This window comes from Adiantum capillus-veneris, chromosome 8 (assembly GCF_014529385.1).
Source record: "Adiantum capillus-veneris isolate H3 chromosome 8, ASM1452938v2, whole genome shotgun sequence".
In the NCBI taxonomy this organism is placed as follows: Eukaryota; Viridiplantae; Streptophyta; class Polypodiopsida; order Polypodiales; family Pteridaceae; genus Adiantum; species Adiantum capillus-veneris.
In genome coordinates this window covers 19,548,339-19,560,173 of record NC_140938.1, presented here as the reverse complement: position 1 = coordinate 19,560,173, position 11,835 = coordinate 19,548,339, and the positions used below count along the sequence as shown (strand labels likewise).

General features: G+C 42.7%; 1 protein-coding gene across 1 annotated transcript; it reads left to right on the top strand.

Moving 5' to 3' along the window:
* The first annotated feature begins 7,088 nt into the window (after positions 1-7,088).
* On the top strand, positions 7,089-10,701 carry LOC147451767 (pentatricopeptide repeat-containing protein At2g40720-like). Its single transcript, XM_086517633.1, has one exon. It carries the CDS (start codon positions 7,265-7,267, stop codon positions 9,119-9,121), a length of 1,857 nt encoding a protein of 618 aa, XP_086373759.1. The 5' UTR covers positions 7,089-7,264; the 3' UTR covers positions 9,122-10,701.
* The last annotated feature ends 1,134 nt before the right edge of the window (positions 10,702-11,835 follow it).

The following is an 11,835-nucleotide window of genomic DNA, read 5'->3' as shown; positions in this document are numbered from 1 at the left end:
TTTTCACCCTGTGCACCCAAATGAGCCCATATTTCACTAAGAGTATCTATTTGGTATATACTTCAAGCCTATAATGCCAAATTTGCAAAAAGTTGAAAATATTACTTAGTTGTAAATAATCGTGATAATTTACTTTTGTTGCAATTTTTTGTTTTGACTTCATAATTTTGATCTTTACATGTTTTTATGCATCTATGCATGTTCAAGAATTGATTTGAAGCAAATTGGACTCAATTTGTCAGCATTTCAGAGTGAAGGACATTTTAGAGAGAAATCTGCCAAATTTGCTAACTTTGACACTCTATTCACTTAACAGGAGCCATGCAAGCTATAGAGAAGGCCAAGAAGAAGCTCATGCAAAAGGAGAAGCTGCTAGAGCTACCACCATACCAACTGGACCCCAGTTAATTCAAAACTGCCAAAGCGACCTATCTATCAAGAGAACAGTTGGAAGAGAACAACACCACAGTGTTCACAGGTAGATTTGAAAGCGAAGATGGACATTAGGTAGAACTGCAACTTCTACCAAAAGAAGTATATGTTGTCGTCGCAAAGCCCGAGACCAAAGAAGCCAACTGAAGGCTGGGACTCAGAGATTTTTTAACGAACAAGAGCCATGTGGAGTGGACTTCCAAAAAGCTTATGAGCTCTTGTCCACGATCGAAGAAGATGGAACCGCCCAAATCTCTGACCAGCAAGGGAACAAAGTCGAAGTGGTGATTACAAAAGAGATAGTGGCAGAAGCTCTCAAACTGCCAACAGAAGGAATGACAATGAGGGCAAGAGATAGAAAGACGGCAGGAACCTTCACCAAGGAAATCGCCGCTGCGACATTTGCCGACCTCATCCAAAAACAGGTGGAAGAGCCTCCAAGATTGTATCATCAGCACTTCCATTTCCTCGCCAAGAGACCACCAAGGTATACGACACCCAATCACGCGGTTGCCACAACATTTACACAAGTTCTCAAATCAATAACCGGGTAACCAATTGACCATGCACAATATGTGTTGTCCACATTGAAAGGGACAAAGAAAGAGGAAAAAATAACATATTTGGGAGCACCAGAGGTTCTAACCCGAATTGCCTACCATGCTATCGGCATGGCCGACAACTTTCCGCCTGCCCCATATCAGAACACTTGGATCGTGCCAGCACAACCTTCCCCTCGAGCCACAAGGTCTACCAAGAGAACATACAAGTGTGATGAGGAGTCTGCTGAGACCTCGCCAGAACGGCATAGTAGTGAAAGCTCCGATAATGAGGAAAAAGGAGCACAAAGGGAAGAGATGAAAATAAAAGCCGCGGCAGCACATCAAGAGGAGCCGCAACAAAAACAAGCCATGTCTGAAAGAGAAAAGCACTCCTACGAATGCAACCGCCAAGCACAAGGCAAGGACCTTGCTAAGTGGGTACCCATTGAACTGAAAGGACCAAGAACAAAGCATCATGCCAGGAAGTAGACAGAAGATCCCAATAACTACGGGAAAAAATGTATCAAGAAGCAGAAGCTTTGAAGCTAAAAAAAGCCCAAGAAGCGAAATGAAAAGCAGAGGAAGTGGTCATGCAAGGAGAAGCCTTGCATGAATAAGGTGACATGTCTCCCCGACCTTCTTCACCTGCTTCAAAACAGCATGATCACCCCATGCCAAGCCCACCACCATCACCAACAGATAAATCCACAAAAAAGACAACTTGAACAAAGAGAAGAAGCTGAATCTGCGCAACAAGCAGCTACTACACAAGAGCAACACAAAGAGCAAGAGCCAGAGCCAGAGCCGGAAAGGGCAGCAAGTCCTGCACCAGAGGACACCACAAAATTTGAACAAATATGAGAACAAGATTTCGAGGAAACACCTTCTACCTCTACACAACACGAAAAGGCTGAGGCATCCACGAAGTCTTATGAGATGACAAAGCAGAAGAAGACCAGCCACAACCTCAAGGGCAAGAACAACCAGCCGCTACAATGCAGCCGAGGGAGACACAAGAGACGGCCGAGACATCTAGGCAGCTAGTAACAAATGAAGATTGGCAATCAAACGATGAGGTAATCCTGCAAGTCAACGAATATGCAAGACAAATGCAGGACATGATGGAAAGACTCCGAACATCAGCACTTAGCCGCAACACAAAGGCTAAAGAACTAGAGATGGTGATTGACGCTCTCCAAGGGGAGGTAGATGACAGATTAAATGTCATCACCAATCTACAAAAGCAAGTGCAGGAATTGAAAGCTAAAGCTGAACAACATCAAGTAGCAAGAGATAAATTGCAGAAGGAAATCGAGGAACTCGGGGACCTACTTACAAAGTTGTCAGATGCTTGCAAAGCCAAAGATGAACAGCTAACATAAGTTACCAACGAACTTCTAACTACAACCCTGTCAGTTCAAAAAATTCAAGTACAGTTAGATATAGCGAACGCCTCCTTATAATACTAAGAGTAGAGAATAAATGATCAGGCAACTTTCTTGCGGCAAATACGAGAAAATCCCGCAATAGTCTCGATCAAAAAGACAGAAAAAGTCTACAAAGCATTAGAGAAAAAGAACAAAGACCTCAAGGTGAAGCTTAAACTGGAGCAGTCTCAGCGCAGAGACCTGGCTTCAATGCGGGTGCAACGAGAAGATGAGCTGCTAAAAGAAATAGCTGAGCTTAAAAGAGTTAACCAGCTCTGCTGAGAGATGGACGGGCCAGAAATTCAAGAAGAGGTGGAAACTTCATAACAGCCACAGATGGATATCCCCTCAGTTTCTTTCGCTGAGATGGAGACACAGCCAACAGAAGGGCTAGGTGGCGAGGATAGATTCCATGTACAAATAACAGAAACTGATACAGTGCCAATGGTCTAGCTGTCAAAAGCTGAGAAGATGCATTGAAAGAAAAGATTGCACAAGAGGTGGATGAGCAGTGGAAAGCAACGATGGATTGGAAGTTGAGAGTTCTTCACTCTGTCAATGTTACACAACTCACTCCCAATCAAATCAATGCGCAATGGCATCAGCAATCCCTGCCATATCCTTTTATAAAGGTGGGGTTGCTCCAAGTCAAAGAGAGGCTTTACAAAGACATGCAAGTAGAAGGCGCAGATCAAGACCACCCAAAGTGGACGCTGAGCTGGTTGAACAAGAATCCAAGTTATTTGATTCTGTTCACAAGAGCACCTTCGGCCCTACAAAAGGATCCTATTTTTTGTCCTATACCAAGAGTAAGGACCCCGCAAGCACATGAGGCAATAACAAAGAAACGGCCCACATGGCTGAGCTACCTGAGGTTGCCTGCTCCAGAAAAGGGACCACCGACAGAAGAATACACGTTGAAAACCCTAACGGGTGCCATGTCATTCTTCAAAAGTCTACTGGATCTATCATGTGCAATGCTATATAAAATCTGTCGAATGCTGCTCACGTACATCGAAGTTTTCCATGAGCCAGAGCAAGCAGGCACCCCGTGGATGTCATTCCTCGAGGGTAATAAAGGTTTATGCTACGATCTCAATGGCCAACCTTTCGAAAAAGTCCTCTATGGCTTCTACGCCAGATGTAGGTCCTTACCTTCTCACAATATGTTGGCATTTGAGGAATCATTCTATACAGGGTTCTTCACTTGGCGAATGAAGATATTTGGGCCAGTGATTAGCAACCTGACATCAAGATTTGTAGGCTACTCAGCAATGGAGCTTAAAAACAGAGTAACTATGCAATTTTTGCAAGTGCCTGATAAAGAGAGAAAGATCATATACGAAAAGGCCCTAAATGCGCTAAAAGACCGCCTCGCCAGCCGTCAACCCGAAGACTACTTCAGCCCATAAATCTGTGCCAAGGGATGACACAGGCGAGGAGGGGGGGGGGGGGGGGGGGATGTTAGGAGCAAGCTAACTCGGATATCATTTTTCGGAGCTCTCATTGTAAAAACACTTATTATTTTTGATAAATCGGAAATATTGTAACTCCTATTTTTTGGATAAACTTTGTAATAGATGAGCTGGTGCTACAAGCTTCCAAATTGTATCAACCTGTCATTACCTATCTTTAGTTAGAGCTCCCAGATTATTAGTTTTGACCACCAAAAATCTTGGCTAAGGTATAAAAGCCATTTTTTGTAAGTTATTATTAAGTTTTGGATAATGAAATACATAGCGTGAGCTAACGGCGCTCACTTCTCTCCTTCTTGCACTTCCTACTTCTTCTTCCTCTCAATCTACTCTCATACCCCGCTAGCTCTCACCATCTTCGAAGGTGTGTGAGGTCTTGGGTCTGAGACCGTGAGGAAATTGATGTTGTGTTTTATAAGTGTTTGCTTAGTGCTTGAAGCTTCCATCTTCATTGCACTAGCTAGTTATTGAAGGAACACAAAGAATTGTATCGTAAAATGTCTCCCTTGATGGGGGAAACCTATAATATAAAGCCTTTTGGAGGGGGACCGGCTCCATGTAAATCCAGCCCTCAACTGTTGTCAATAGCTTAATTTCTCTCTTTTGTAGTATTGTTCATTCCTATCAGTATTTCGTAGCTTTTGGTGTCGTCGACCCGCGGCCTAATTTAATTATAGGTAGGAATTTACACTTCAAAATAAAAAACTAAGCATAGACGGGGTATTGGGGCATCATTGCTAAGCATTTAGGTGCATTCTGGGTCAAAAACGACTAGGTCAAAAATCCACTACTGTTAATAATCACGATTTTGGCACTTGACCTAAAGTGGGATTTGAGACCATAAGCATGTGTGCTTAGGTCTTATAAACATGTCCTAGAAGTTTCATAACATTTGGATGTCATTTTGATGCTGTAACAAATGTGATTTGTTTGCCGATGAGCGATTGGCTTTTGGTGATTTCAGTCACTTGAGTGTAGCTTGAGTTAGATGCGAGTTGTTTGTTGTTTTCCGAAAGATTGACAACCTCTTGTAGCCTCTATGCACTAGTCAAGTCAGCTTCGTCCCATGGATTGACAATTTAATCGTGGTTCTCGCTAAATCTGCAATAAGATAGAAGTGAGGTTAGACACCCGTCCCACAACAATTTACTTTACAATAGTTGTACGGGTGGGTGACCAACACACAACCTTGAAAATAGAGCAGACGCTCAGAAGAATCAAGCTACTTTCAGTAAAGGTGCTGGGGATCAATTGAAAACAATCAGCTATGATGAATTTTGGGAGCAGATTCATGAAAGAAGTAAAGGTAAAATACCAGATTTCATCCCAGAGGATCATGTTTTAGGCAATCCAACACAGGATCTACAGATACAAGAGGATTCAGATGGCTTGGATATGATAGAGCTAGGGTTTTTCTCTTTGAAGCTGTGGATTTACATGGTTTGGCAATACAAGAGTAGATATCTGATGCTGTTGTAGATGAGTGTCTACTTGAAAATGACAAGTTATTGCAAGTTGCAGATGATCAAGAAATTGCAAAGATGGTTTATGCAAAGATTAGGATTCTAGATTCTACAAATCCAGTTATGCCATTGGATAATAATGACCATATAGAGGATCAGGATTCAGATGCTTGGTTGTGCCAAAGCAGGTGCCTATTGAAGTTACACATATACATGGATTAGCTGTACCAGAGGATTTGCATGACTTATCTGTACCAGATGAAGCTCCACATGTGGAGGAGTATAAAGGAAGCATTCTAGCTCTGCTGCTAGGCGAGTCGGGTGAATCTACAGGGAGAAGCATGCAAGTACATAATTAAAACCATATACAGTTGCATATGGATGACGGTAGCATTAGCTTTGATAATTTTGATGATGATGCCGATACAAATGTAGAGACTTTTCTCTATGAAGGGCTAGATTCACCACTTGATGCAGACATATTTTGTGATCTTGACCCTCAACCGATGGTAAGTGAACTTGAAGCACCCAGGTATGCAAATTAATCAACACTTAGTACCAGTTCAGAGGGGGTGGAGGAAGCTGCTGTGCAGCTATGCAATGGTCTTGTTGATCCAATTTATTACGGTGATGCTCTTATCAGAGAGATTAATGATATCTTTGAGATGCATGCTAGATCTTGTGCTGATGCAGTTGAACGGTATTTAATGAAGAGTAAAGAGGGTGCAAAGTGTTTTAGCAAACCGTTGATCTCTATGCATGATGATACTTCTTTTGATCAAGGTATAGGGAGTTTACATGTTTCTGTGGACCAACATATAGAAGCTTACCATGGTTCTTTGCCGATTGAGAAAGAGCTAGAGCTTATTGCTCTTTTGCACGATGGTTTGAGAGGGTTTTCTGTTCTTTATGGGAAGGATGTTAGAGGCTTGAATTCATAGGCAGCTTAGAGCAACGAGAAGAAGCAGATGATAGAGAACTCATGAAGATACTCGATGAAGCTCTAGAGGATTTCAAGCTTACCAGAGATGACTTTCCTACAACTTTTCAGGTAGTCAATAGTGATACAGATGCTATGGATAGCAATGGTTTCTTATTGCACACTCATACCTCCCATGCCAGAGAGGCTGATGTCAATTTAGTATCATTTATGCTAGGGATATGCGTGACTACCTATTTGCTTCAGTTTAATGATCTCCTATCAAGTAATGATGCATGTGCTTATACGGGATGTTACAAAGATGTGATCAACATGTTCTTTAAGTATTTGGTGCTATTTGATCTAGGAGGATAGGGTTATGTGTTTAGCCTATGGCAATTGATCTATATACCATATGACCGTGGTGGTGTTCATCATGCTTACAAGTTATGGCAAGATATTTACAGGGTTTGCAATGACGTATGTTTTTGGACTATTGGATGGATGCACTGCATTGATGAAATTTTTTTGAGTTTCCCATTTGATCCTAGTGGGTGTAGATGCAGTGTGACCATAAGGAGGTTTGCATTGGATATGAAGGGAAAGTTCAAGCATGTTGGCACATACTAGAAGCTATGCAAGTTCAAAGGGGGTGGATGTCGTGACGCCTTGCATTCATCGAGAGAAAACGACAAGAAAAAGAGAGGATTTTTCTTTAGGTTTACTTACAAAAGAACCGTTTTACTTTAAATGTTATGTTTCGCAGTGCTTGGTAGATATGTATGGCAATTTTAGTGCTTGGTGGTGCCTATCATTATGTGTATCAAGTGTGGTTCACGTCAGGAGAGAATCGTAAGTCCTTGAGGAGCTTCTCATTTGTATTACAATCTCTTAAAGCATATGGATTGAGAAATTATGCTCTTCATAGCGGTGAAAGCCTAATGTTTAGGCTCTAAGCTTGATCGTACCACAAGCTTTCATCCTCTGAGAATGAGTACGCAAACGGATGCGAGCCAAATGTGGCCTCTCACAGGCCTCATGGAATTGCATGTTATCAATTGCTGTCAAACAGGGGCACCCTTACAAGGTTCTGCTCCTTTTCCGGCAAATGCAGCAAGAGGGCGTCCCAGCCGACAGCAAGACATGCGTGCTTGCCCTCCAGGCCTGCTGCACCTTGGCAGACTCAGAAGGCTTGCTCCCTTCTGATCGCCACCTTCCCTTTGTGGATGCGTTTCAAGTTGGCATGGCCCTTCATTCAGATGTCCGGTGCAAGGGCTTAAGCTCCCATCCTTTTGTGGGTAGCGTCCTTGTGAACTTGTATGGCAAGTGTGGGCATGTCGCAGCAGCCGAGAATGTGTTTTTTCAGATGACAACACACGATGTTGTCTCTTGGACGACCTTGCTTGCAGTGTATGTTGAGCACAGTCATGGGCAAACAGCTTTGCACATGTTTAAGCTAATGCTGGAACATGGCATTGCTCCAAATGATTGGACCTTTTCGATCATGATCCAAGCTTGCTGCACCCTTATGGAGCAGGAAGAGCCTAGTTTCAATTATGGAATATCCTCCAGAACATTGTCGCTGGAAATTGCCCGGGCTTTACATGATGATATCTTGAGGAGTGGCCACACCAGTGTCTATGTGAGTAGTGCCCTCGTGACCGTGTATGCTATGTTCGGGGATCTTGCTGAAGCGGAATGCGTCTTTTGTAAGATGTACCATCGGGATGTTGTCTCATGGAATGCCATGCTTTCTGCATATGTTGAGCAGGAAGAAGCAGAGAAGGCCCTGTTGTTATATAGCAAGATGCATGAGGAAGCAACTGTGAGGCCCAATAACATAACATTTGTAGTTGCCTGTCAAGCATGTTCCATACTTGCAGAGAAGCAACAGGCCGCATTTGTTGAGGGCGTTGTAGTCAAAGAGACTCCTCTCAAAGTTGGGAGAGCATTACATGTTGATGCCAAACTCCATGGTGTGCACTGCGATCCCTTTGTGGGTAGTGTCCTTGTGGATATGTACAGTAAATGTGGGAGCATCTTGGAGTCGGAGACTGTATTTGATGGGTTGTTCTATAAGAATACAGCAACATGGAATGCCATGCTTTCAGCATACGTTGGTGGAGATCAAGTGGAAAAAGGGCTGCTTTTATATGAGCGGATGGTGGATGTTGGAGTGAGTTTTAATTCCATCACATTTAAGTGCGTGTTGGGTGTCTCTAGTGAGACAGGTTGTTTGGAGACATGTCAACAAACTCACTTCACAATTGTTTCTGGAGGCACTGCAGACACATCCTTGTCGACCACTCTTATTCATGCATATGGAAATTGTGCAAGCATGGAAGATGCAAAAGCTACCTTTAGTACTTTGTGCCATTCTGATGTTGTGTCATGGAATGCACTCTGTGCTGGCCATGCTCGAGAAGGTAGCATTATTGCAAGCATGCAAACTTTTGATGAGATGCAGCAAGCGGACATTGAGCCTGATGATGTCAGTTTTTTGTCATTGATGTCTGTGTGTAATCATGCTGGCCTTGTTTCTGTAGGTATGATGTTCTTGTTACGTTCGCAGGACAAGTTTGTAAATCCCAAATATTTTGCAAGTGTGGTAGATCTCCTTGGACGAGCTGGTGATTTCTCTCGAATACACATGTGCTCCAAATGGGGAGAGCAACTGGATATAGCAGCTTTACTATGTTTATTAAGAGCGAGCCAAACCCATGGCAATGTCTCTCTTGGAAAGTGGATCTTTAATCATGTGAGGCTGTCACACTGTCAAGAGGCTTCTGCCTATGTTTTGATGTCTAACATCTATGCGGATGCTGTGATGTGGGTGGAAGCATGTCAGTGGGGAAAAAATTGAAATGGTTTGAGCAGCTGAGTGTGGTCAATTTAGCTTTATTCTCCATATTTTTCTAACATCTATGCGGATGCTGTGATGTGGGTGGAAGTATGTCAGTGGGGGAAAAAATTGAGAAATTGAAATGGTTTGAACAGCTGAGTGTGGTCAGTTTAGCTTTATTCTCCATATTTTTCCATGCATATGCTCATGCATTTGCCACAGAGAATTCTATAGCCAGTAGTTAGACGTCTCACTCCAACCTACTTCCAAACTAGCTAGCCCCTTTAGCCAAACTCATCCAAGATATGCAATTAGGTGAAACAATTCTCAAAGTATGTCAAGGTCTCCTGAGCATTTGTCATGCCTAATTATGTCTGTGCTTGCTGTGTAGAATTCCAAACCTTCAAGGCCTCTGGCATTGTTGAAGATGTTGACATGAGCAAAGGGAATTCTTGATAAGATTGCTCATCTGGGCACGCTGTTGCCAAACCATGTCTTGCTTGGCAATGCTTTGGTTGACATGAATGCCGGATGCTGCACCCTAGTATAAGCAAAAAAGGTTTTTCCTGTCTGGGATGTGGTCACTTGGAGCGTGTTGATTGCAGGATACGCCCAACATGGTATTGGCAAGGAAACTCTGGGTTGTTTTCAATGGATAAGAAACGAGGGTCTCGCTAGTACACAAAGGCTCTTGGAATGCACTTATCGGGGAAGATTTCCACAAGGGCTGGCCAAGCAAGCTCTGGACTTTTTTTGTGGGATGCAAGGAGAGAAGACCAGCCCACCTGTGTGCTCAATGCAGGTAGTCACTCGGGTGTAATGGATGCAACACTCCAGACATTCCCATGAAAGCATAGCCTTGACACATCCATGCATGGGCCCATGGTTGATACTTGAAGTGGAAGCTCCAACGTTTGCTGAGAGAAGATCACCTCTGTCAATGTGGAGGTTTGATCGACACTAAGGCAGGCTGATTAGATCAGAATGCTCCAAGTGGACAGGGAGTAAAAGCTGGTTGGGAGTTAAGAAGCTTGTAGTAGAGGTGGTGGAGGGGCGCAATCTTATGCCAGTAGATGGTTAGGGTTCATTAAGTGCATGTGCAGGTGTGTTTTGAAGGGAGGGGCCTCAACCCAAGCTTAATCCTATCTGGAATGTGGACATGAAATAAGAGTCTGGCAAAAAGCTTGGAGGAGAGATGCTATGAAGCCTCGAGAACAACCTACGACATGAGGTAAAAGGTACAGAAATGAGGGAAAAGGTACAGTTCTACGATGGTCTCAACTCACGACGTTTGCACAGTAAGGCAAAGTAGTTCAATCTACATGTATACAACCTATTGAGATAAATATGAATATGTATATAAATCGTTGGAGAGTAGGGGCCTCCATCTCCCTTTTATCATGAAATTCTTCAAAGGTGAATAATGAACCTTGGAAGGAAATAATATACACTGAAAAGTTGGAAACTTAAAAGGAAAATAGATAAACGTTCAAGGATATGGTTGTAAAGGTGATGAAGCTGGCCAAGGATATGGAAAATGAAGGAGATGAAACGATAAAAGAGAAATATAGCACGTGATTGCTTTTTCTCATTTGGATTAATCTTTCTTTCACGTTCTTTAGTTGGATGTTTTATTTCCACAAATTCGTTGCTTTCTCTCCACATATTCAGTTTAGGGTGGGTTCAGACAGAGGCGTTGCTGGCCCCGAGAGCGTGTATCCTGTTGAAAAGGTGGCTCGAAGGTTTCCTCTTCTGCAAAGGGAAGGAGGGGGGGTTAATTGCTCACTTCTGAGGTGGGTCTAGAAGCTCAGATTTGAGGGTGCACCAATCAAGCAATGTAGTTCTGCAACAATTAGAAGATTTGAAGTAGACATTTTGGTATCCACTCCATGCAGAATCTGCATCTATGCAACCAAGCACACTTGCATCTTTGCCCCTAAAGAGGTGTATAAATCTTTTTGCAGTTAGCTCAAAAGTATCCATTCCAAGGACATTCAGTTTTTTCATTCCATATCGGAGCTCGTGATATTCTGCCATAGCAAAATTAGCCATCACATTCAGACCGCGATGATTTTGAATGGGTTTCTTGATGCATTAAAATTACATATCAGGCAATCTCACCCAATTAGGAACATCAACGAGGAACACCCCATAATTAATCATATATCTATCGACAAGCACCCCATTGCTGATGTAGTTTATGGACAAGTAGTAGTTGTGGTGCATGTCAAACTATGCACAAGCACCTTAGGATTTTGGTCATTAAGTTTTGTGACAATTATTATGACTAACTTCAGCTACAAAGTACTCATCAATAATTGTGCAAGTCATAACATGCTGAATACCACCTAAATGAAAACAATAATGTCAATATGGAAACTGTATTGACCTGACTAAGGCATGGAAACGTCTCACATGCTTGAGAGAGAGGGAGAGATGGAAAGAGGAATTTATAAAAGCGGAAGCTCTATTGCGTGGAGCCATGGATAGAAAGCTCTCCTATTTGTCGTCACCTAAGCCTCTAAATTGTGCACACGTTCACTCTCATGTCCGGTACCTACATACAATATCTATAAACATACCTACATGGAATAGTTGTACAAATGGAGAAATGTATAGAACTTTTATGAGGGTAGAAGCTCAATGGATTGGATCCATGGATAGACAACTCTTCTACTTCTTTGACCCAATACTCTCAACCTCACACACACACAACCTATAGGCAATCTCTTGTT

Coding starts and splice junctions, on each gene's coding strand:
- LOC147451767 (XM_086517633.1), top strand. CDS start 7,265: ATGCGAGCCAAATGTGGCCTCTCACAGGCCTCATGGAATTGCATGTTA.